Below are 26,499 nucleotides of genomic sequence, written 5' to 3'. Positions count from 1 at the left end.
CTCCCATTTTACAGGCGATAAAATTGAAGCGTCATGAAATTTGAGAATTCCCACAGAGATGTGATCCTGGGATTGTGCATCACCAGGTCCTGACCTCCGAACTGCTGTACTGATAAACCCACCTGATACAGCTGTGGGCTAAGAGAAGGGGCGAGAAGCAAAAGCACATTTCCTGAGCATCTGTTGGTGAGAGCCTGTGTCAGGTGTTGGGTAGACTGAGGCCCCAGCCCCACACTTGAGGAAGATGAAGATCAGAACAATTCATTACCAACAGGCCAATGTAACATGTAACACGACACAGTACAGGAATGGGGGATGGGGCCCTATGTCCCCCACACCTTGACCATCTCTTCCTCACCTTAAACAAAATTTCTCGACCCTTTTTGCTGGGAGAAGGAGCTAAGAAACAGTATTCCCACTTCTCATCTCTTCTTCCCAGCAAAACTTCCTCGGAGATGACTACCTCCACTTCCTCACCTCCTGCTCCTGTGAGCCCAGTGGTTCAAGCGTTTGGACTCTAGACTCCAAGTGCCTAGTGGGAGCCGCCTCCGTTACCTTCAGCAAGGCTGAGTACCCCCATTGTGCCTTATTTTCTTACCGTGCAAAGGAAATCATAGTGTTTATCTGTCCTGTAACATTGTTGTAGAGATTAATTAGGGGCGTTCCTGGTACTTGAAATGCACTGGATGAGTACAAGTTACTACGACGAGGGTGGGAGGGAGGGAGCTCTTTGGCTTCTGTCTTCTTCTCCTTAGAAGTACCATTGGCTCTAACCTTCCTGGTCTCTCTTCCCGCCTGCCGCATCTTCTAGGTGATTTTGCAAGGAGAAACGCACGTGCATGGCATAGCCCTTCTTTTCTAGGGCTCTTCTGTACCAGGAGCCTCACAGGTCCTGCCTGCCAGTGACTGGGTAGGGAAGTCCAGCACTGTGTGTCATCTCAGAAAGCCCTTCATTAGGACTATAATACTGTATTATAGACTGAAAATTTGCTGACAGTAGATTTTAGGCGGTTTCACAACAAAAAAGGGGGGAGGTAACTGCAAAACGATAGACCAATTTGATACCTATTTCATTATGTGCATCAAAATACCATGTTGTATACCTCCTATACAATTTAAAAAATTTAAAAAGCCCACTCACCCAAAAACATAAGCTATGCATTTTCATAGCAGCTTTTCTAGTAATAAAATATTATGACACCCATCTGCCAAGTCAGGGAAGGCAATCTCAAACTCCTGGACAGCACCCATCCAAAGGCACAGTGAGTGCTCAGCACATAGCGGCCCCAGATGGCCCCTCAGGTGGCGTCCACAGCCACCAGGGTCACTGCTCTGATTGTGTGCCTCCAATTCTTGGCCTTCACCCTGCCCCTTGACCCCCAAGGTTTCTGGTCTTCCTCCCTGCCAGCACCTTCTTCTTCCCTTGGCTGACCTCTTCTCAACAAAACTCCAAATACTGGTACACTCCAAGTGCAGCTCAGGCTAAACAAAGCCTTTTGCTCTTCTTCAAAGCTCCTGGAGTTCACATCCCTATCCAATCTCCCACCTGTGAGTTCAAGTGCCCTCAAACCCCTCCCACCCCCCAGCCAGTCAAGCCCTGACTTGGAAGTCACCTTTTATCTAGGTTTTAATTTCAGAGAAACAACGGATAATTCATAATGTAAGTACATCCTAAACACTGCAGCAGACAAAAATACTGCCTATCTGAAATTTCAGTGGGTTCACTGTATTGATAAATCTGGCATCACTACTTGTGTCCCTTCTCTACATTCATGCTCACATCCAGACACATCTAAGATCCCAACCCTCTGGCACTCTCATCTCTTAGCTCAGACAGAGCCCACTCCACCCTGCAGGCCCCTTTCTACCAAACCCTCTCCTGGCACCCATCACCTCACACAGCATGGCCCCATGAGGCACCAACTCCTCCCCTGCTTCTCTACACTTGCCCTGTACATGACCACCCTGGCCATGGGGCCTTCCACCCCCCCAAGAGCATGCATAGCGCAGCTCAATCTGGTCCTTCACCTCCCTTCCCTGACCACACCATCTAAAAAGCCTGCCGCCTAACCCTGCTCTTCCCTTGCCCAACCCTTGCCTCATCTTTGCCCCTTTTCTCTTCCTCCAGCAAGGACAGTAGATGTTAACTGTTACATAAACTACTTTATTTAAATAAAACCAGGAAAGACCCTTTCCCCCTTACACACCAGCACATGCACACACGCACACCCACACCCTCCCTCCCTTTCGGCTGTCTGCCCGTGGCCACCTCAAACCCCGAGGTTCTCATTGTGACCAACCTCCCTCAACCTGTAGACCCCCGTGCAGAGTCCAGTTGCCCACTCATCCCGGGTGCTGGCAGAACATGGGCCTGGAAAAGAGCACTCCATCATCCTGGGGTGGGTCAAAAGGAAGGACCGGTTCTCCCAAGGCACCCAGGTCTGGTGTGGCTTCCCTACACACTGGGAGCACTGTCAGGCAGCTGGAGCTGCTCCCTGCGGAGGGCAGAACTTTTCACCCCAAGCCAACCCCTCCCTGTAACAAAGGAAGTAAGAGGGTTGGCAGCCAAGCTTCAGTGTGCCCCGAGGGATCCTACAGTAGGTATTTTCAGTTTGGGGAAGAGCAAGGGAGAGCAATTGAGCACCAAATTCCCTAACCCCGCCCTGCAGGAGGGTGCTGAGTCAGTTCAGCATCCTCTACCCAGAAAAAGTAAACACAACTGTGCAGCAAGAGTGAGGGTGGGAATGACAGGGGCCTAAGCCTTCAGGACCTCATGACTTCACCCCCAACATGGGCCCTGTTAGGGACCCACTAGCACCTTGGCAATGGTGAGGACCCAGCCCAGCGGAAACACCATCCCCACAGGAGCCAGTCTGGAGTTGGTGATGCTCCCTATGTTGACAGTGGGGTTGGGTTTCTCTCCCTGACACCAGCTTCCTACAGGTCCTGTAAGTTCTGCTTTGGGGCACACATCGCAGAGTGCCTCAGGTCATGAAAGGGAATGCTGAAGAGAAAGGTGGTGTCTTCCGGAGGCACACAGTACATCTTACAGGTTACACACGGGCAGGCTGGAGCAGGACGGGGGGCAGGGCTCAGCAGCATACCTAGGGTACCCTCCAGAGTTGCCTTGGGAAGGGGGGCGGGGCTGGAAACCAACGGGAGGGGTGACTGTCCATCCCCTCCGACGGGAGTACTCAGGCCCAGCACCCACTTTCTCTGATGAGCTTCCCAGTGCCTTCTAGACCAAGTTCCCTGAGGGAAAAAGCCAAACAGATGGAAAGAGAGGGAGCAGAAAGGGAAAGCAAAGGGTCAATGCCCTGCAGATCGTGATGAGCTGGCAGGCAGAGGCAGACAGAGCGCCGAGGGCAAGCCTTCTGAATGGGTAAGGCAAAGAGAGCTGCCTGCTGAGGGGAAGGGGGAGGCTGTGAGAACGCCAGGGCAGGCACAGAGGACTCGAACACAGCTGGCCTCTCCCAGGGAAGCACTGGAGAAGGGGACCTTCGGGAAGACGAGGCCCCAGAGCAGAGGGCGTGAGAAGACTGTGGGCCCCAACCGGCCCGTGGTAGCAGATTCAAGCCAGGAACCCTGGCCCCTCGGCTACAGGCTGACGCTGCGCTGGTGCCGACCCCCACGGACTCCGCCGTCGCTGCCCCGGCGCCCTCCACTCCGGGTTCCCAGCTCTTGGCCGTCCAGACTGACGTGGTCCGAGAGGCCTCGCAAGTGCTCCACGGAGTCGCACTTCTGCAGGTCTGAAGCCACCGTGCGCAGGCTCAGCAGACTCAGGGTGTCGGTGTCGGGGGCGGGGCCGGGCCCCAGGCTGCTGCCCTCCTCCAGCCCCGCACCCTCGGCCCCCTCAATCCCGCTGTCTCCGTCCTCTATGTCCTCAGGTCCTGCTTCGGCCCCCACGGGGGAGGAGCGCCGAGGGCCCAGGGGGTGGGGAGGCAGACCCCCGCGGCGCCGTGCGTGAATCTGCTCGCTGATCTGCTCCAGGTTACGAAGGGCCACGGAGTAGCGCGTCTTGGCCTGAGCTACCTGCTGCTCCAGTTCTGTCACCTTGGCCTTGTGCTCCTGCAGAGGGCAGAACAGAGCAAGGCGACCCATGGGGCACGTCTCCACCTTCCTCAGCACTCTGCACTGAGGTCTGAGGGCCTGCTCTCCCAGAATACCTGGACAGCTGGCTCAGCACCCACCACAGACCCACAACAGCCTTCCCTGCTCCACTCTCAGCACCCACCACAGACCCACAACACCCTTCCCTGCTCCACTTGCTCTGCGTTGTTCTTCCCCAGCAATCCTGCTCCTGACCTGAGCCCCACCTTCCAGAGCCTTCCTCTCAGGCCTTCCTCTCCCCCAGCTCCTGCTTCCTCATCCTCTCCCCACTGTTCCCTTTCACCCAATGGCTGGTTCTTCTTCCCCATCCCAGATTTCCACCAGTTCTTTTCCTCTTGTTTACCTCCCTTCTTCCAACTACGTTCTCGCCGTCACCAGCCCCCATCACCAGCCCCCATCCCTGCCTCTCACTCCTGCAAGGTCACTTGGAACATGTGTGCCACCACCCTTCCCCACCACTAGCCGGAGGCCTCACCCTGGCCATCTCACCAAGATGGCCCAGAGAGGCCGACCAGCATCCCCTCCAGCCTGCACCCCCACCTACCCATTCCTCCTCCCCCTCACCCACTCAGCTACCTCCAGGATCTGGCTGAACTGGGCCTTGAGCTCAAAGTAGGGGCGGCTCTTGCCGATGGCCCTCCGGAGGGTCTTCTGCAGGGCTTGGACCCGAGCCTCAGCCTGTTGGCACAGCCGAGTCACTCGCTGGTGCTCCCGCTCACCTCGAAGCCGCTCTTCCTCCGCCTCATTCACCTGGCCCAGAGGACACATCACTGAGCCAGGACCCATGCTTCAGTCTCTGGCATCTGCCCCAGGCTGCCAATCTGAACAACGCCCTGGGGGAACCCAAACAGGAAGATCCTCTGCAAACCCCCAACTGTGTACAGAGCCCGAGACACGCAGGGGAACACGGGGTCTATGAGCCTCAAGACAGCTTATTTCTGTCTCTCTTGGATCTGCTGCCTGACCGTCGAGGACCACATCACAGGCACATGCCTCTGAGCCACGTCTTCCCCATGTTCTTGCCTAGTGTCACCTGCACCACTGGCTACTCAGCTTTGCTGCTGCCAGGAAAGGGATGCTGGTGCCCACTCAACCACTTGAGAGCATCAGGGGAATGTCTGTCAGCACATCACACATCTGCAGCAGCCATTCTCTTCAGGGAGCCCTCAGCGCCAATGGTTAGGGATCTGGGAGTGAGAAGAGCCTGTGTGGGGAGCCACAGCTGTGCGCTGGGTTCTCCAGGTTTCCACACCCTATGTGGGCACCGTCCAGGACAAGTGGGCCGAGGTTGGGTGGGGCTCTGGTGTGCTTCTGCTCAGGGTGTTGTACAGTTGGCCCACTTGTCTTGGTAGACAAAGCGGCTGGAGCCCTCACCTGCTCCCTGTTCAGGGGTAGCTCTACACTATACACCATCCCCTAACCCCTCCCCCCGTGCTGTGTGCTCTCATTTGCATGAGCTCTAGAGTAGAAGTGAGGTGCCTGTTCTGTGTGAGGGGCAGATGAAGAATCACAAGCCACAAACACCCCCTCGAGGAGCTGACACCTGCCCTGTGCAAGCTGAAGGTGGCAGACAGGGCCAACGGCAGAGATCCTTCCGCTCCCCAGTCCCCTTTCAGGAGCTTGGAAATGATACGTAAATTATACTTCAAAACTCGAGGTGTATTGTCAGAGCTCAAAAGCAGGAAAGGGAGCAGATTCTGAAAACAGAAGCGAGGAATCCCACAGCTAAACATAATAAAATGTGAATGTTGACTCCTCAGTATCCACCAGGGATGAATTGTTTGGGTTAGTCCCACACCTGGAGGCAAACGTTCAAGAAGAGCCCAGGATGACATTCTAAGTCAGAGGGAAATGGAATATGGGAAGCATTGGAGGCCAAACAGAACAGAAAACTAGGAACGGGTTTTGCCAGAAACAGAATCGAAGTTGAAAGAAGGCTAGAATGGAGGGAAGAATGAGGAGGTGAGGTGAGAAAGACATAGCAAAGGATGGACGAGAACCAGCGAAGGGGACCTGCCGGCACTGCCCGGCTCACCTTGCAGGTAGCATGGTTCAGCATCTCCTGCCACGTGGGGTCCAGTCGGTTCTTGTCAGCCATGACGCCCTGCTCAGCCACAAACACCATTTCTCGAGCAGCGTTGTGCATGCTTACGGCCCGCTCGTACCGCAGCGCTGCCTTCTGTGTCTCCTGCTGAGCCTGGCGGGAGAGGGATATCAGGATGGGGAACCCTGAGGGACCCCAGCTGCCCATGGAGACCCATAATAGACGTGAGGATAAGAGAAGGAGGAAGGCCTACTAGCAATGTCGGCTTCATTTCCCAAACTGTGCTGAGGATAAATGCCAAGGAAGCAACATTCTATAAAGAATATTTCATAAGGATATGGACTAGAAGAAATAAAAATTTTGCCAGTGGAGGGTAGGTGTGTGAAATCCAGCACTCCCAAAGGCTGCTAGCCTTTTCCCCTAGGGAAAACAAAGGAAAATACAAACCATTTTAGTGTAAGGTGGTTAGCAACATAGACAGAGTCTTACAGAAAAGATGACCTTGAGACCATCAATTCCATGTTCAGCAGGCAAGCTGAAGGAAGTAATCAGACAAGTGCTCAGAGACAGTCATCACAGCCATACCAACCAAGCAAAAAACAAAACAAACCTAACTTTTCAGTTATAGGACATCGGTTAAATAAATAATAGTACATCTAATATAAGAAAATAAGCTGGGCGCAGTGGCTTCTGCCTGTGAGCCCATCTACTTGTGAGGCTGAGGGAGGAGGATTACTTGAGCCTAGGAGTTTGAGGTTACAGTGAGCTATGATCACACCATTGCACTCCAGTCTGGGCAACAGAGCAAGACCCCATTTCTTAAAAAAATAAAATATTAATCACTCCTTTAAAATGACGGCTTGGATGTATAGTTATTGACATGGAACCATGTCATAATGCTAATAAAAGAACAAAATAGCACATACTGTGTAATCCCATTTTGGCTGGATATACAAGGACACGAAATATGATTAATACAGCACACATGGTTATCTGTGCTGTATTAATCATATTTTTATTTTCTATACTTTATGATGCTTTCATGTCTTGGGGGACCTTACTGGCCAAGGACAAACTGCCCCTTCCAGGGCTAATTCCTAGAAACAGTAAACTCCCCTGTAAGTGTGCCTTTCATATGCAAACCAACCACCTAATCCAAAGCCTGGATCCCCAGCTAACTCCTTTACCTACTTCTCCCCCACCAAGCTGATATTTCCTCTGCCCTAGGTCATCCCAGGGCCAGGTACTAGACAATTAGAGGCCGCCCCTATAGCCCAGGGCCTAGCAAAATTATTCCAACTATCCACTCCTAAACTTATCCAAACTTGCCTACCCTGCCTCACCTACTCCTTTCCACGAAAACCACGCTAAGGCTCTGCGCTTTGCTTTCTCCTTCACTTCTTCTGCCTCCTGAAGGACCCTGGTTGCTTCCCCGTGTGGCCCTGCATGGCATGGATGTCCCCTCCTCTCGGGAACAAACTCTTCTTCCAAGGCAGTTGTCTGTATCTGTCACCTCACCATACAGGATGACAACAAATCCCAGGAAACAAAATGCATGAAACGTGCATGGTAGGATTTTGGGTGATTTTTGTTTCCTTCTTGTTTTATTATGTTTTTCCAATGGTGAACACATATTATTTGTTAAAAGTAATTTGTTACAGAAAAAAGGGGTGTGGGATGGGGAAAAGAGTGAGGAGTAAGCAAAGAAAAGATTCAGAAGAGAGACATGAACCAAAGGGAAGAGGAAATGGGCGCAGATGAAAACAACAGGATGTTAGAACTGACATATCTGATATACCCTAAAGCCTGGTTCCTGATACGCAGAAGGCACTTAAACATTAGCAGGGCTGAACTAAATATTCTCCCACAGCCACCCTCACCATTTTATAGACCATAAGCCCAGAGCCCACGTGGTAAAGGAACCTCCTGAGCCCACAGAGCTGGTTCCGACCAGCCAGGTCCAGCCCAGAGCTCTGCCCTCAGGGTCTGGTGTTTTGTCTCTCACTCCATATAGAGACAGAAGAATCCAGGGCCAGGCTCAGCACGTAGCCTTCCTCAAACGTGGTCAGCCAGCCATACCTCCTTAGCCAGCCGCCGAGCCTCATAGTAGGGCCGGGCTTTCTCGATGCAGCTCCCCAAGTGGGAACCCTGTGTATTCAGTTTCCTCGCCGACTCCTGTAGGATCCTCCGATAGGTGGTCCTGGCCTCCTGGAAAGGAACAAGGCAGAGGAAAGGCACATGTTTGGGTCCCAGCCCCTCTTGTTTCTCAGACACACCCCTCCCACTGCCACTGCCTCAATCTGGGAAAGAGACAGATGGAGATACTTCCAAGGACCAGCCCAAGCACATAAGGAAAAGGACACTCACATCCAGTTGTAGTTCCACCTGGTTGATCTCCTCGCTGGCCTGGTTCAGGTGCTCCAACTCCTCCTGCCACAGAGAGGGGTGGCAAATTAGTGCAGTGGAAGGAAGTAGCCTTGAATGAACCATGCAAGGCAGGAGCAACACAGAGAGAGAGAGCCCCACTTGCCCAGGGAAATGAGGTGAGACACTCAGGAAAGGAAAGAAGATACGGAGATTGCCAAAAGCTTTCTTGTCTATCAGGGACCTGATACATACAATCTCACATAATCCTCACAACTCTACCTTGTATTGGGTAGTAAAACCCCAGTTTCAAGGATGAAGAAATTGAGGTTTGGAGAATGCAACACTAATATGCACAACGTGAAGTTGTGGTGAGCCCTCACTCTCTCCGTGAGATTGCAACACTTCCTCAAACTGAGGGAGTCTCCTTGGACCTGAAGGCTCGCTCTCTGCGAGAGGATGGCCACCTGGGCCAGGGCAGGGCCACTCAGTCAGCACATGTTTACTGCACACTTATCACCTCTCAGGACCGTGAGACCTGAGAATTCAGGACATAGAGGTGGCAGCCTGTAAGGAAACCCAGCAAGTCAGCAGCAGGTCCTGGGCAGTATGTGCAGCCTTGTGAGGGGTGGGTGTGGGTGCTCTCTGGGTAGCAAGGTCACCTAACTGGGCAGCAGAAGGTCAGGGTAGGATGCCTGGAACACTTGCTCACCAGCTGGAAGGACTTCATAGACACAAAAGTGCCAGTGAATGACTAGGCAAGGTGGCTCACGCCTGTAATCCCAGCACTTTGGGAGGCCGAGGCAGGCAGATCACCTGAGGTCAGGAGTTCGAGACCAGCCTGGGCAACATGGTGAAACCCTGTCTCTACTAGAAATACAAAAATTAGCCGGGTGTGGCAGCGTGCACCTATAGTCCCAGCTACTTGGGAGGCTGAGGCAGGAGAATCACTTGAACCTGGGAGGCAGAGGCTGCAGTGAGCCAAGATCACACTACTGCACTCCAGCCTGGGCAACATAGTGAGACTCTGTCTCAAAAAAATAAAGTGCCAGTGAAGAACAAAGGGCCAAGGAACCAAAGGGGAGCAGGTACCCTGGGCAGACAAGTTGGCAGGTGAGAAGGTCAGTAAGGCTACAGCACTATGGGAGGTAGTACCAGGACTTTCTGCAATGGCAAAAGGGTCTCTCAGAGCCTAGTGCCAATGTAACGAAAGCCTGGGGGAGCCAGGGAGACAAAAGTGGAGGCTGGGATGGGCATGGTGGCTCACACCTGTAATCCCAGCACTTTGGGAGGCAGAGGTGGGCAGATCACTTGAGGCCAGGAGTTCGAGACCGGCCTGGCCAACATGGTGAAGCCCTGTCTCTAGTAACAACACAAAAATTAGCTGGGCGTGGTGGCACGCATCTATAATCCCAGCTACTTGGGAGGCCGAGGCACGAAAATGGCTTGAACCTGGGGGGCAGGGATTGCAGTAAGCCCAGATCGTGCCACTGCACTCCAGCCTAGGCGACACAGTGAGACTCCATCACAAAAACAAAAAACAAACAAACAAAAAAGGTGGAGGCTGTCTATAGTATTCCAGGTGGCAGAGGAGAGGGCAGATCCCAAGGCAACGCAGGACACAGAATCACAGGGGCTTGGTGGATGACTAAGGTCAAGATCAGGAAAGTGTATAGAGTCCAAGAAGCCTTTTGGCCTGCTTGGGCAATGGGTGACCATGACCGCAGGTCCCTATAGAGCAGATCCTGTGGGAGGGAGGGAGAGTCCTGGGGAAAAGTTGCTGGACAAGCTGGTTTGGGTGCCTTCCTGGCCCCTGGAAGGACTGGAGAGAGAAGCAATAGAACCATCCAGGGCTTTCCATGAAATGGCAGAGAGCTGAGAGGGGTACTGGCCTCAAGTCATCCTCCCTTGCCCGAGAAAACACAAAAGTTCCCAGAGCCCCTGGTGAGCTAAGGACACTACTGAGGAGCAGTGCTGGTCTGTGCCAAGGGCCTTGTGCCAGGAAACACCTGGTGCCCAGCTACAGGATTTGCCTTCACCAGCCCCTGCTGTCTCCGGACAGGAGGCTGGACAGGCCAGAGGGACCCAGCCCAGCATGTGCCTGCTGCCCAGACCCATGACTTGCACTTGGCAGTGACGCCACAATCACTTCCCACTCATATGGCCGTGATGTTGGCCCCCACTCACCTCATTCGGGCCTTTCAGCAACCCAGTGAGGGAGTCAGGCTGACACGCACAATCTTCCTTTTAGTCCCTTCTACCCCTTCTATTCTCCCCCCATCCCCTGCCTTGATCCTGAAAAGATCTGGGTCAGCAGGTGAGAATACAGGAAATGGTCTGACATGTTAATTACAGTAACAGGAAGAACACAAAGGTAGAAACCTGTAATGGAACGAGGAATGAGCATATGAAAATGCACACACCTACCTACAACAGTGTAGACCCTGCCTAAGGAGGGCCACAAATCTGGCTCTAAACTAGGGATGTCCAATCTTTTTGCTTCCCTGGGACACACTGGAAGAAGAACTGTCCTGGGCCACACATAAAATACACTAACACTAACTACAGCTGATGAGCTTAAAAAAAAAAAAAAATCGTGGGCAGGCGCAGTGGCTCACACCTGTAATCCTAGCACTTCAGGAGGCCGAGGTGGGAAGATTGCCTGAGCTCAGGAGTTTGAGAACAGCCTGGGCAACATGATGCAAAGCCCATCTCTACTAAAATACAAAAAAATAGCTGGGTATGGTGGTACACACCTGTAGTCCCAGCTACTGGGACGGCTGAGGCAGGAGAATCACCTGAATCTGGGAGGCGGAAGTTGCAGTGGTCTGAGATTGTGCCACTGCACTCCAGCCTGGGTGAAGGAGCAAGACTCAGTCTCAAAAAAAAAAAAAAAAAAAAATCGCAAAAAAAAATCTCATAATGTTTTAAGAAAAGTTTACAAATTTGCATTGGGCCATGTTCAAAGCCATCCTGGGCTGCATGTGGCCCACAGGCCACGGGTTGGACAAGCTTGCTCTAAATTTTCTCGAAGAGACTTATTCAACAGAAACGTAACAGGAGCTGCACATGGAATTTTTAATTCTAGAAGCCACATTTTTTTAAAGTAAAAAAATTTTTAAAAATGAGTGAAATTATAAAAATACATTTAACCCAATATATACAAAATATATTTCAACATGTGATCAACATAAAATAATATTATTATCCATACTTTTACTTTTTTAAACTAAGTCTTCAAAATCCGTATGCACTTGACTCTTGTGACACATCTCAACCTAGACAGTGGCATGTGGCTCCTGTGTTGGGTGGCGAAGGTCTAGAAGTTGTTGTATTTGGGTAGATGCATCTACAGTGTCCCACAACCCAGTGTCCATAAAATAACAACCATTCTGGAAGAACAGGCAGCCAACACAGCTCAGGGCCCCAGAGGAGGCATAGGGTCAGCATCAACACTACCAGACACATGGAACTCCAAGTTTCACAGTGCCTTCCGAACAGAGACATCACCAGCAACTGACATGATCACCCTAACAGGCCCTAAAAAGGCAATGTCTGTCAAGGTGAAAGGCAACCTACCTCCCTGGGGGCCCAGCTTCCTGGGGCTTGACGAGGCCTACAGGGGCTTTTAGGCTATCTGGGAGACGAGTGACCAGTTCTTTCAGCACCTCCTGCTGGAATATTCTTTCTCAGCAACTTTGCATTTGATAGATGAGAAACAACCAGGCGGAAAATTAGTGACAGACTTGGGTCTGGATCCAGGACCGACCTTTGATCTCACTTTCCTTCCACTGTGACCACCCTCCTGGGAATGAGGACACCACTGGAAGGACATCTCAGTAAAGAAAGAAGTGCTGTAATCTAGGAAAACCACAGCCCACGTAGGAAAAGGACAGGGATTGGAAATGCAACAAACATTGATTGTGGGGGGTCAGTTGGTAAAGGCCACCCTGCAATGTTCATGTGGCAAATCAAAGTCCAAGACGGGATCCCCACTGGATTCCATGGCCTCAAATGCTTCCAGTCATCAACTTCCAGCTCCTGACGAGATCATCAATGGATTGGATGGCTCAGCATAAGTTGTTACTACTGTTAAAAGGACAAGAAGAGCTGTTGCTATTGGCAAGTGGCAGGAGTGGGCATTATCTTTCTATATGGGAACTAGCTTCCCAGTGGCACCTCCAGCAATTTACAGAAAGCCATCTGCTGATGGGATCTGTCCCCTCAGAGTCACAAAGCTCTCCCTAACAGGACAAGAAGATGCCTGGGGAGCAAAGCAGCCTGGAGGGCAAGGTCACCACAGGAGGGAGGGGGATAGCCCACCTAGGCGACACCCAGGGAAAGGCTGAGCAGGAATCCTCTGAGGACCTGGGACGGTTTTGGGCAGTCAGCAACACATTGCATTTGGCCTGCTTCACCAGGGACTCCTGGCACTCAGCTGAAACGGAATTCGAGGAGGACAAAGTCTGATTCAACGTGCATTATCCATCAGTGAGGCAGCAGCCAGCAGGGAGGGCGACCTTCCCAGGGCACAGCAGCCAGATTCCCAGGATGCCAGGACACTGAATCAAAGGCATGGGGACTCAGGCTGCAGATGCTCCCACCCCACCTAGTGCAGACCATCAAAAGACTCAAACTAATGGTAACTGGGGCCAGGGTGATGACTGTCCTGTGAAAGCTAAACCCATGCTTCTAGATGAGGTCACAGAGGTTGCAAAATCACCCTAGAGAGTTTGGAAAGGAGCAGGTAAGCGAGAGCACTCACATCTGAGGAAAGAATGCAACCACTAAGAGGGGGCTGAGAAAGTCACAGAACAGACCCAGGTCCATCCTAGATCCACGCTCCTTTCCTCTTCCCTCCACTGGAACCCTCTCGGAAAGCTGAGGATGAGCCTGGAGGACTCAAAAGAACTCCACTAAGATCATGACATGGAGACCCAGCCAGCAGCCTTCCCTGGAGGGACAGCACGCTCCAGGTAGGCACCAGTTGACTTCCTTCCAACTTCCAGAGGAATCCCACCATAAATGGCCATGGAGCTGCCTGCCTGCGAAGGAACCCCAGCCCCAGGTCAGAGAGGGCCTCATCCTAAGGACAGCCATTTCTGGGAGCCTCAGAAAACACCGAAACAGGCGCTCTACCTTTGGGATATACCTGGCCCAGTGGATTTGGCTCTGACTGTAACATCAGAATCCCTTCTCACCCCACCCAGACTAAGAGAATCCACATGTCTGGAAAGGCTCAGGTAAGGGTATTTTTGAAGCTCCCTGGTGGCTTTTTATGGACGGTGGATGGAAACCCAGTAAATGCACTGAGAATCCAGAGAAATGAACACCCACCTAAAGCACTGAAACACATGATCAGAGCAATGTGCATGGTCTGGTGAACTGTCAACACTCAAAGGGACCTCGAAAGACAAACACCCCAATCTCCTCCTCATCTTGAAAGCCCAAGCACAGAAGGGCAAAATGCCACCGGCCTCCTCCATGAAGGGTGCCCCTCAAGCCAGGCTGCCTCTCTCACACAGCAAGAAGACACTGACTCCCTGCTGAGGTCAGAGCACTGGCCTACCCACACCTGTGTCATCAAATGAGGGAAGCTATTACTAGACCTTTCCTCCCTATACAACCCACAACATTCCACAACGTGTTGTGCAGTTTAGCAAGAGAGACGAGGGTCTGCTTTACCCTTCCTGCACCAGCAACATCACAAGTTCACTGGAGGCAAAGTAAGTCTTACGCTACCTCAGTGTACTCCAACTCTCATAGAGCTCATCTGATAGAAGAGTCAGTGATGACAGAATATTCTATTTATGCACTGTCAGTATAACATTGAGGAACTGCTTTTTTTTTTTTTTTCTGAGATGGAGTTTCGCTCTTGTCACCCAGGCTAGAGTGCAGTGGCAGATCTCAGCTCACTGCAACCTCCGCCTCCTGGGTTCAAGCAATTCTCCTGCCTCAACCCCCCAAGTAGCTGGGATTACAGGCACCCACCACAACACCTGGCTAGCTTTTTTTATTTTTAGTAGAGACGGGTTTTCACCATGTTGGCCAGGCTGGTCTCAAACTCCTGACCTCAGGTGATCCACCTGCCTCGGCCTCCCAACATGCTGGGATTACAGGTGTGAGCCACCATGCCTGGCCGAGGAACTGCATTTTTACATGTTAATTTTAATTGATTGTGTTTAAATAGCCACATGCAGCTAGTCCACCCTATTAGACAGCACAGTGCAAGTATGACTCTTCCTACTACTACCATTTGCCTATGCAGACACTGGAAAAATACACAGGAGTAGTAGAGGCCAAGTAAAGAGACCACAGTGGATTCTCCTCTGCAGAAACCTTCTCTGGAGCAGGGCAAGGAAGGCTGTAGGGAGGCATATAATGCACATTACACAGCCCTCCTCCACAAGCAACAGAGAGACAGCTCTTTCCCAAAGTGCTATCTACAAACTATCACCAAGGAACAAGCAAAAAGAGTTTGAGAAAGAACTGTAGACTTGTGTCAGAGCAGAGCAAGAATGAGTTGTGCAAATCAGCTAGACCAACTGCTCACTTTACAGATGAAGAAACTGAGGCTCAGAAACGTAAAGAAACTTCCATAAAAATCATAAATCATGGGGTTGGAGGTAGCATGAAACTCAGCCCAAGACTTTTTTCACTACAACTGATTTCCTCAGAGGATGATAAATCTGTAGAAATAGCAAGAAAAATTGGCTGTTTTCAATGCAATGTCAGGCAGAGCAGAAATAAATTACTGACTCATGCCAGAAATAAATGGCTCACCACTGCTCCATTATAAGCATGGACACAGTAGAAGAGGAACCCACACACACACACATATCCCAGGAACCCACACAGAGAGTGAAGGAAGAATGCCAGGACTGGCTTTGATTTCTTCCCAACTCACTGGAGTAATCCAATAAAGGTTTGCTGACAGATAAGCCTAGGAATTTGAGCCTTCATATGTTCTTGCTCACCTACAGAAGAGTCACTTCCACAACATCAGAGTCTTGGAGATGTGACCGGAACAAATGGCAGACTCAAGCCCCAAACATGCAGGAGCATCCTGGTCGTCACCTGCCCAAGAAGCTTCCTCAGGAAGTCATTCTCAGCCAATTCCCTGAAACACTGCAACCCAGCTTTGATTGGCCAGGCATCTCTTCCACATGGAGTTGGTCTTCCTCACTGACTACCCCCAGGTCTCCTACACAAAGATCTGCCTGTCCTACCAACTAGATTGTAGACACTCCAAGGCAATAAACTGCTCTTCCATTCCTTTAGGAGACCCACTATCCTGAGGGCCAGGTATGTATGTTACTAAGGATTGGCCACAACAAAAGTTACAAATCCTTGAACATATGGGGTTTCTTTATAGATCTAAAGTTGATGCTACCTTTATAACACTGGAAAGGTCTCACTGTTTACAAGGGTGAAACACATTATCAGAGCAATGTGGGCCGCACATCCCTGGAAGGTACTGCTGAGAAGGTGAGAAAGGGGAAAAGATTCTCTCACTCAGCCTCAAAACTGTCCCCCAGTATCAAAGTCATCTCCTCTCACACAGCATCCCTAACTAAGGTGGCAGCCCCTCTGCTTATCTGGAAAGAAGTACAACACACCTACCCTCCACTGACCTAAAGTGTGCCTCCTCCATCTACTGCCAAGTGACGCTTTGCTCCTTCAGTGAAGCTTTCAGCAATGCCTCCTAAGCACTAAGGCCAGGCCTTTCTCTGCACTCCATCAGCACTTCAGACACACAACTCTTTTGGAACTTGTTACATTACCCTGCAATGATTTGTTGACAAACTTGTTCTCCTTTCCTGCCCCAGCAGACTGGGGACAGAGTAAGTCTAAGCCCTCATTCATCCAACACTCTTCAGGGAGGCTGGAATCTGGGCTCTCCTTCTCTCCCCGCTCTCAGTGCTCTCACCTGTATTCTAGGATCCAGTTCTTCCTCCTCTCTTGGGGACAATTTGGCCTCACTGCTGCTGCTTCCACCTCCTCCAGGCTCTTCTGCGACTGGGCTCCTAGGGACTTCATCCTCTACAACTTCAGGCCGCAGCTCCCCCTGTGGGGTCTCCCGCCCTCCTGGAACCTGTCTGAGCTCAGCCATGCTGACAGGGGGAGGGCAGAGCCCTATGCACAAGAGAGGACTGACATGCTGGGACCAGGGCCCCAGCTTGGGGCTTCCTGGGTTCTAGATGGCCAGGAGAAGAGTTTCTCTTCTCAAAAGGCAGAAAAGGTGGGCACAGGAAGAACCTCACACTAGGTTAGAGGTTGAGATTCAAGTTGTCAGTGGGGTTCCTAGAGCTGAAGCCTTGTCTGTGCAAAAGTTCTTCCCTTCCCGCCACAGGGAGTCCACTGTGACAAACCCGGAGCAACAGCTCCAAGGCAGGGGGCAAAGGGGGCTTGGATCCTGGGCCGAGGCCTGCTAGGAGGAGCACCATTCGGGAGGGTGGAGGCAGGCGCCTCCAGGCTGTGGTGGCAGCTGGAGAGAGAAGGCTGGGCCCGAGCTGAGGCTGTAGGATGAGCGTCTCTGGGGAGCTGCAGAGAAACAAAGGCCAAGTATATGGTCATGTCAGCATCAAAACCGCAGCCACCAGCCCCTTCCAACTCTATAGCCTCCCAAAAACTACACTCTCACCACGCCCCTACCCATGTATTCCGACCAGTCCCTACCTCAACTTCTCTCCTTAGCCCTCAAGGACTTTAGATTCTACTCTTGCCCCGTCCCAGCTCCTCTCGACCCAGGCCCTCCTCAACCAGCGCCTTCGAGACTTTCCTCTGCACCCCTAGGCTCTCCTCCATCTCCTGTGGTCTCCCGCTCGTCCCACTCCACCCCAGCCCGGCTTTGCGATTCACCTTGTAACCCCGAGCCCCACCCCACCTTCTCTGTCCAACCCGAGACATCTAAGCCTCCCGTCTCCAATTCCACACTCTTCCGCAATCTCAAGGACCCTACTCCCGTCCATTCTACCCAGCCATGCGCAAAAGCCCCCCGCACAGCCTTACCTCAGTTTACCTTCCCGTCCGCGGAGCCTCTAGGCTGCAAACAATCTTCCCCCCTCCCTCCCCGCAACAAGCCGATCCAACCAAAAACGACCAGGCAGACCAGAAGCGGAAATACATCATCGGTGAACAACGCTCTCCCTCCCACGCTCTCTCTCAAGCCGGGCCTCCTCGGGAGGCCTCACACTCCCCCGCCCTGCCTTCAGTTTCCGTACAAAATGGTGCCCCACGTTGCTCAGGCTAGCCGTAGGTTGCCTCCAGACCATACTCCACCAAGGCTGAATGAAAGAAAAACATGAGAATGTGGTGCTGAAGAAAATTAGGGCGCGGGATGGAAATCGAGAGTAACTGGTGAGAAGAGGAATACTAGATATAAAACGGAGATAATAGCCTCAGAGTGAGTAGTGCCATCTTGCTTTACGGAGCTGCGGCGGCGGCTGCCGGAAAGCCACTTCCGGCCTGCTCCACGAAGGCGGGCGCGACGCCGAAAGTGAGCTGGTAAACTTCCGGCAGTGGCTCCTGGGGCAACTCGAGTCCGGACGCTGGCGGACTTCGCGGGCGAAGGCAAAGTCGATTTCCAAAAGTGACTTTCCTCACTCCAGTGAAGTCGGCGGAACCCTTACTAACGGCGTCTGAGCGGACGGCTCCGATGGGTAAATCCCACTCCTCGAGGCCTCTGGACCTTGCACCTTGAACGACATTTTGGTGGGGTCACCAATTGCTCCGTGAATACTAATCAGGAACTTAGTCAACATTAACTCAGTTAATTCTCTCGTGCACCCAGGGTCAGATGCCCTCGATGAGCAGGAGTTTGTTACGTGGCATTGTGTATCGTTACCTAGGTCCATGAACGAGCGCCTGCTTGTCACCTCTAGGTGTCGCTTGGTGAGGCGAGGGCCTAGGCCTAAGGGGAAGGGCTTCATCCAGGGTTGGATGTTTTGTTTTTACAAAAGGCGTAAACTTCCTCAGAGTCAACTCAAAACTTTGCCCTGCAGATGGAAAAGGCAAATGGGCTGAATTCCCCTCCTTTTTGGATCCTGTCAAAGACAACCCAGCTAGACATTGAAGCAGTGAAAAAGACTTTATTCAGTAACTAGTTACAGAAAGGAAAAGAACTGACCTCTGTTCCGATTTGTACAGAAGTGACTGGGCATTTCAAAGGGAGAATGAAGGAAGGAAGGTGATCAGGGCTCAATAGTGTCAGAGAAGTGAAAAATTACAGATTTGATTGGCATAGATGCGATTAGGCCAGATGTGTCTGCTAGCTAGCAGCTATAGAAGTTAGAGTGCTTTTTTATGTATTTATTTATTTTGAGACGGAGTTTAACTCTTGTTGCCCAGGCTGGAGTGCAATGGCGCGATCTTGGCTCACTGCAACCTCCGCCCCACCCCCACCCCCACCCCCTAGTACAAGAGATTCTCCTGCCTCAGCCTCCCGAGTAGCTGGGATTACAGGTGCATGCCAACACATCTGGCTAATTTTTCTATTTTTAGTAGAGACGGGGTTTCGCCACGTTGGCCAGGCTGCTCTCGAACTCCTGACCTCAGGTGATCCACCCGCCTGGGCATCCCAAAGTGCTAGGATTACAGGCGTGAGCCACCACGCCCAGCCTAGCTTGCTATTCTTGCACTGAGATTGGGAGGTAGAGGCTCTGCCCTTCTTGACGATCAATTTCAAAGGAATGGCTCTCAGGTCCTTTAGAAGGACCTCTTGAGTTGTAGCAGACGCATAAACACCTTAAAGAGAAGAAGGAAGGATTCATAATGGTAAGCCCTTAATAAACGCCCTGAGAAAGGGAGGTCAGGAGCCTATCATCAGGTGTTGGCTAGAACAAATAGTAAATTCTCCTGGTAGCATTGAGCTTTCTCAGGCAGGCATTTTCATGGGGGAGCTGGGGTTCTCCTAGGGACATGATCTTACACTGCTAGAAGGCATGCTAAAGTTTGTCTCTTAGTAACTCAGAGGTTTGGATGGAGTCATGTGCCAAGAGTTCTACAGTTCTCAGTCTATTTCTTCTATCCCTTCATCCCATGAATAACGATTTTTTTAAATTGAGCAGAGCAAAATATATTCCTTTAAAAGAGGTGATTGAAAACAGATTTTTCCATTAAATTGGAGGTTTTGTTTTTAAAATTACAAAAGTGATTCTTCTAATTTCAATAAGTCAGCAGGACCTTGAGTAACATTGTCTAAGTGGACAGCTTTGATGGATAATAACGCCTCAGTCTTCTACCACAGTCCTTTTTATTATTAAGGTGCCATACAAAAACCGTAAAAATTAAATATGAGGTGATAAACATGATTTATTTGTTGTCTACCAGTCACTTTACTTTTGTAGAACTAGAATTTCACTGTAATAACCTCATTTTACCCAGGATGTTCTGTCTACCCTAGCCTGAATTATCTAGCCTTTCTTATTCAGCACTGCTCCAATACCTGTCATTCTTATACCCCATCCCATAGCTGCTTTTCTCTGTGTAATGCTTAGCAATCACAAACTGCTGCTACTTGTCACAGATCTTTGGTGGGAAAACATTATGAATACATAGAATGACCAGACCCCTAGATCACATCCTGAGATTTAGCAGCCCCTTTAAAGTCTCCACTGGCCTCTTCCAAGGTTAACGCTCACCCACTGAGACCACATGTGAATCTATCATGTATAGATTGTGATATAATCCCACAATAGTTTTTCTGCTAGGTTTGGATAATGTTTTGGGTAGGAAGAGATTGGGCGATGCTGTGCATTGATTTAACCTAAACTTGTTTATTGAAGCCAGCACAAACATGATGAATTAAAACTTTTGTCTACAGCAGCACTGTCTGAAACACCTTTCTGCAAAGAAGGAAATGTTAATCAGCTCTGCACAGTATGGTAGTCTGTAGACACATGTGGCCATTTAGAACTTGAAATGGAGCTACTGTGATTAAGAAGTTGTATTTTTTATTTTAATTTAAATAGCTCTGTGTAGCTAGTTTCTCCTTTCCTGGACAGCACGTTTTTAGAACCTGCCTTTTCTATATAATTTCTCCAGAATACATACTGAACTTTCACATCTTCAATACAAAACAAACAGCCTCTCAGTCTCCACTATCATTTGTCTTTTCTCCACTTCCTCCCTTCCCATTCACCCCTACAGTCTGGCTTCGGATGCTGCCAATTCATAGGAATTACAAAGTTAAGGTCATCCATGCTCTCAATATTGCCACATCACTGACATCTGACACTGGGTTATTTCTCTCTTTTTTCTTATCATTTAGCTTCTGAGTCACCCTTGTACTGGGTTTCCTCTTCTCTGGCTTGTTGATTCATTCCTTTATGCAGTATGTCTTTACTGAGTGCCTATTACGTGCCAGAATTTCAGGCAATGATGAGAAAAAGGACACTATCTCACTTCCCATGTAGGTGATAGTCTATGGTGCTCATTTTATTTTATTTTTGTTTATTTATTTATTTACTTATTTATTTGAGATGGAGTCTCACTCTGTCGCCAGGCTGGAGTGCAATGGCACGATCTCAGTTCACTGCAACCTCCGCCTCCCAGGTTCAAGTGATTCTCCTGCCTTAGCCTCCTGAGCAGCTGAGACTACAGGCTCATGCCACCACGCCCAGCTAATTTTTTTGTATTTTTAGTAGAGACAGGGTTTCACCATGTTGGTGAGGCCAGTCTCCAACTCCTGACCTCAAGTGATCCACCTGCCTCAGCCTCCTAAAGTGCTGGGATTACGAGTGTGAGCCACCACACCCAGCCGATGGTGCTCATTTTATCAACTGGTGAGATTCAAACTAATTGGAAGACAACTCAGATATATGTTTTACCTTGCAACCCAGTATACATATATGTGTGTAAATATATTCATTAAAAAGGTACAGGACCTCTCCCCTCTCCCCTCTCCCCTCTCTCCTGCACGGTCTCCCTCTGATGCCGAGGCGAGGCTGGACTGTACTGCCGCCATCTCGGCTCACTGCAACCTCCCTGCCTTATTCTCCTGCCTCAGCCTGCCGAGTGCCTGGGATTGCAGGCGCGCGCCGCCACGCCTGACTGGTTTTCGTATTTTTTGGTGGAGACGGGGTTTCGCCCTGTTGGCCCGGCTGGTCTCCAGCTCCTGACCGCGAGTGATCTGCCAGCCTCGGCCTCCCGAGGTGCCGGGATTGCAGACGGAGTGTTGCTCACTCAGTGCTCAATGTTGCCCAGGCTGGAATGCAGTGGCGTGATCTCGACTGGCTACAACCTCCACCTCCCAGCCGCCTGCCTTGGCCTCCCAAAGTGCCAAGATTGCAGCCTCTGCCCGGCCGCCATCCCGTCTAGGAAGTGAGGAGCGTCTCTGCCCGGCCGCCCATCGTCTGGGATGTGGGCAGCGCCTCTGCCCCGCCACCCCGTCTGGGATGTGAGGAGCGCCTCTGCCCGGCCGCGACCCCGTCTGGGAACTGAGGAGTGTCTCTGCCCCGCCGCCACCCCGTCTGGGAGGTGAGGAGCATCTCTGACCGAACGCCCTGTCTGAGAAGTGAGGAGCCTCTCCGCCCGGCAGCCGCCCCGTCTGGGAAGTGAGGAGCCCCTCCGCCCGGCAGCCGCCCTGTCCGGGAAGTGAGGAGCGTCTCCGCCTGGCCAGCCGCCCTGTCTGGGAGGTGGGGGGCGCCTCTGCCCGGCCACCCATCGTCTGGGATATGGGGAGCGCCTCTGCCCTGCCGCCACCCCGTCTGGGAGGTGTACCCAACAGCTCATTGAGAACGGGCCATGATGACAATGGCGGTTTTGTTGAATAGAAAAGGGGGAAATGTGGGGAAAAGAAAGATCAGATTGTTATTGTGTCTGTGTAGAAAGAAGTACACATAGGAGACTCCATTTTGTTCTGTACTAGGAAAAATTCTTCTGCCTTGGGATGCTGTTAATCTTACCTCCAACCCCGTGCTCTCTGAAACATGTGCTGTGTCCACTAAGGGTTAAATGGATTAAGGGGGTGCAAGATGTGCTTTGTTAAACAGATGCTTGAAGGCAGCATGCTCTTTAAGAGTCATCGCCACTCCCTAATCTCAAGTATCCAGGGACACAAACCCTGCGGAAGGCGGGAGGGCCCTCTGCCTAGGAAAACCAGAGACCCTTGCTCACATGTTTATCTGCTGACCTTCCCTCCACTATTGTCCTATGACCCTGCCAAATCCCCCTCTCCGAGAAACACCCAAGAATGATCAATAAATACTAAAAAAAAAAAAAAAGGTACAGGAAAAGATCTTTACCCAAATTATATGTAAAGCACATTAATATTTTTATACTATTTTTAAATGCTGGTGGAGATTTCTTATTGATTTCATTACTTATTCATTCACAGTTTGAAAACCCTGTCCTAAATGTTACTGTGCCCCAGGCCCTGATGTTAGCTTCTGACCATCTCATGCTGCCTACTTTCCCTGAGTGTCCTTACCCTAGTGCATGGCTGTAGTCCTTACCCATGGCTACTGTTCCTTCCTTAGAGCTCTGTCTTCACAGTCTTTACGCAGATCACATTCTGAGATCCTTCAGCCTTTGAGATACTGCTGGCCTGTCCCAGAGTTGCCCCTCTCTCATGGATCCAAATCTGATTTCATCCCCTTTCCCAAATCCTGCTCTAATGACATTTAATGTTGGTAGACGGTTCTACAGTCCACCTCTTTACCCTAGGGAAAAACCTAGAAGGCACCCCCCACATTGCTTTTCATCACACTCAGTATCTCAGAGAGATGCCTTCTGTTCATCTCATTGCCGTAGCTTCAGCTTAGACTCTCCTCATTTCCATCATAGATCACATACCTCAGAAGTCTTCTAAATCAGCGCTTAAAGTAGCACTTAAGCAATGATGGAAGTTACTATATTTGCACTGTCCAATATGGTAGCTACTAGTCATGTGTAGCTCTTGAGCAGGTTTAAATAGCCACATATGGATCCTGCCACAAGGATCCCTCCTAGTTCCTGGCACTAATAAACAACGAACCAACCCCTATAGACTGACTTTATGAGTGAAATGTAAAAATATGAAAGCCATATAAAGATGTTAGCAACACTGTCAATTACTATGTAATATCACAAATCAACTTTACTTCTTAGTTAAATAATTTTTTCATAAATTTTTACTTGTAACTTTTATTTCTAATTTTCTCACGTAAGTACCCTAAATTGCCTCCATCATTAAAAATTACCTTTTTTAGGTTTTTTTGGTCTACCAACATAAGCTACTTTTTTATAGTTCTTAACTTTTTTCTACTATCAGTTATATATTTAATAAATACCACCATTAATTGCTGATTAAACATATTAGTTGACAAATATATAGTAATAGCAGATCAGTGGTTGCCTGGTGGGGAGGTGGTAGAGATTACAAAGTGGCATGAAGCAGCTTGTGGGTAGTGGATATGTTCTCCATCTTGATTGTAGTGAGGCTTTCATGCGGGTATATATATGTCAGAACTTTTCAAACTGTACATTTCAGTGTGTAATTTGTGTATCAATTATACCTCCCTAAAACTTTTTTAAAAATCCAGTTGAAAACTTGCTCCCAGAAATATATAATGTAAAGTCTACTAATAAATTTTAATGAAAGGGACAGCCTGTATTACGCTTATTTGTTTATTTAACTTTTTAGAGACAGGGTTCTGTTCAGTCACCCAGGCTGGAGTGCAGTGGCCTGATAATAGCCCACTGCAGCCTCAAACTCCGGGGCGCAAGCAATCCTTTTGCCTCAGCCTCCCAAGTAGCAAAGACTACAGGCCTTCACCACTATGCCTGGATAATGTTTTGATTTTTGTTTTTGTAAAGATTGGGTCTTGCTATGTTGCTCAGGCTGGTTGTGAACTCCTGGCCTCAAACAGTCCTCCTGCCTCAGCCTCCCAAACCATTAGAATTACGGACGTGAGCCCCCACGCTTGCCCTAAACCTGTATTACTAAAAATCTTTATTTTTACCCTTGTTAAATCTGCTGAGTTTTCCAGAGGTAAATTACTTCCCCGAGTTGCTCATCACATGTCATAATAAAAACAGCAAACACTTATGTAGTGTATGCCTTGCACCTGGCACTGTTCTGGTTTATTCATTTGATCCTCACAAAAACCAACTACAGTAAATTGTACCTTCATTTTACAGTTGAAGAAATTGACAGACAAGGAGATTAAATAACTTGTCCAAGGTCATACTGCTGCTAAGTGTTGGAACCAGTCTTTAAACACAGACAAAAGTATTTAAGATTTTTAAAAATAATTTATAGCAACACATCATATATTAAATGTATCTACTTACATTTTAAATGCTCTAATTTGTGAAAATAACCAAAATCAAAATACTTTCTAAAGATCCGACAGGTTTGCATGTGATACCATTATTATTTATACTACTGTTCTTTTTTATTTTATTTTATTTTATTTTTTTATTTTTTGAGACGGAGTCTCGCTCCGTCACCCAGGCTGGAGTGCAGTGGCACGATCTAGGCTCACTGCAAGCTCCATCTCCCAGGTTCACGCCATTTGCCTGCCTCAGCCTCCCAAGTAGCTGGGACTACAGGTGCCCACCCCCACGCCCGGCTAATTTTTTGTATTTTTTAGTAGAGACGGGGTTTCACCGTGTTAGCCAGGATGGTTTTGATCTCCTGACCTTGTGATCCGCCCGCCTCGGCCTCCCAAAGTGCTGGGATTACAGGCGTGAGCCACCACGCCCAGCCCCTATACTACTGTTCTTAACCTTTAAAGTGGTTTCAATTATAAAAACTGATTCTATCCTACCTTGCATTTTACTTTGAAACTGATTTTTCCCCTGAAAGTTCTGCTTTGTGATTTTAAGCTCATTTTCTGTGTTTTGTTTTGTGAACCACTGAGCCTAGATGTGAATTTTGAACATAATTTCCATATAACATAACTCAAAAAATTGTGGTTAAGGACTAGGAAGCAATTTGTATTTTAAAGGAAGTTGATCTTCAGATATCCTCTAAACAAATATTCTACTTTTGTGCTATTCCAATTTTATCTAGTTTACTATAGCTCTTCACAATTAGTTTACCTGTACAAATGTAAAAATAATTAAAAGTAGCATTCTCTCCGATGGAATCGTGTTTGAGTCCTTGAAGTTGACCACAGACTGTAAGCAGCACAAACTCCAATAATTTTCTATTAAGATTACTGTTTAATTTAAAAGACATTAAATCCTCTGTGTCAAGCCATTAAGATTAATATGTGTGTTATTGATTCAATTTATGTTTTTGCTTATCTTCTTGTTTCCTGAAATCCATTTTGATATGGCTTTACAATATGTTTGCAACTTGCAATTAATACAAACCCTTATTCCTTAAACACTAAATAAAATCTTCATTTCAGGATTTAGTCAGCCAGTCTTTCCACTTCTTATTATTCTAAATTGTTAGATTTCACTTTTCTGTACTTGGTTCTTTCCTGTATTTGAAAACTGTGTCAGCTGACATCTGTGGAATTATTCGGGGAAGAACTGGAAGCTCCCATGCTCTAGAAGCCAATATTTTTATTGTAACTGAAATTACAATGTTTGAAGAATGGCAAACATTGTATTTAGCAATACAGGAATAAGATGCATGAAATTGAAACAGTCTTCTCAGTCCTTAACCCCCAGTAACACAGTAAGCCTTCAGCATCTGATTTTTGGCATTGTGAATATCCGCTGGGCTCACATTTCAGACAGGGATTTGAAATAGTGGTCTATACCTTAGCCCTACTTACTTGCCTTTCAGTTGCCCCCAACAGCAACGTAAGCCATGTACTTATGTGCCTGCTCTGCATGCCTATAACTTTTACTTCCCTTCCTGTCTGTCTCACTTCATAAACCGCTGACAGTGCCCTCTAGCCAAACACAACCACCTTGATGCTGTTTGACTTACTTCAGCATTGGACATTGTCCACCACTTCCTCACATGGGAATCTAAAACCTGACCGTGTCCTGACCTTCTTCCTCCCCAAAGCCTTTACTGGCTTCCCCTTCTGCAG

At 49.2% G+C, this 26,499-nt stretch overlaps 1 protein-coding gene across 2 annotated transcripts; it reads right to left on the bottom strand.

Annotated features, from left to right (window-relative positions):
* Window positions 1-2,143: 2,143 nt before the first annotated feature.
* SH3BP5L (SH3 binding domain protein 5 like) lies at window positions 2,144-25,700 on the bottom strand. Of its 2 annotated transcripts, XM_008962629.7 has the most exons (7): window positions 17,531-25,700; window positions 16,449-17,062; window positions 8,522-8,584; window positions 8,234-8,362; window positions 6,146-6,307; window positions 4,687-4,860; window positions 2,144-4,068 (listed from the first exon to the last, which is right to left on the bottom strand). In XM_008962629.7, exons 2-7 carry the CDS (start codon window positions 16,629-16,631, stop codon window positions 3,598-3,600), a joined length of 1,182 nt encoding a protein of 393 aa, XP_008960877.1. In that variant the 5' UTR covers window positions 16,632-17,062; window positions 17,531-25,700; the 3' UTR covers window positions 2,144-3,597. The 2 variants fall into 2 exon arrangements, with proteins under 2 accessions (XP_008960877.1, XP_024783256.1); XM_024927488.4 differs by lacking the exons at window positions 8,234-8,362; window positions 8,522-8,584; window positions 16,449-17,062; window positions 17,531-25,700 and having other exon boundaries at window positions 4,687-4,943; window positions 6,146-6,283.
* Window positions 25,701-26,499: the final 799 nt, after the last annotated feature.

This window comes from Pan paniscus, chromosome 1 (assembly GCF_029289425.2).
Source record: "Pan paniscus chromosome 1, NHGRI_mPanPan1-v2.0_pri, whole genome shotgun sequence".
Taxonomy (NCBI): domain Eukaryota; kingdom Metazoa; phylum Chordata; class Mammalia; order Primates; family Hominidae; genus Pan; species Pan paniscus.
Note: the sequence above shows the minus strand (reverse complement) of the source record. Positions and strands in the feature narration are given on the sequence as shown.

Excerpts from the sequence above, each read along its gene's own strand:
- SH3BP5L (XM_008962629.7), bottom strand. The coding sequence starts at position 16,631 with ATGGCTGAGCTCAGACAGGTTCCAGGAGGGCGGGAGACCCCACAGGGG. Across the intron at positions 8,363-8,521 it reads AGGTGGAACTACAACTGGAT|GAGGCCAGGACCACCTATCG; the intron begins GTGAGTGTCCTT and ends GTTCCTTTCCAG. Across the intron at positions 4,069-4,686 it reads AGTTCAGCCAGATCCTGGAG|GAGCACAAGGCCAAGGTGAC; the intron begins GTAGCTGAGTGG and ends TGCCCTCTGCAG.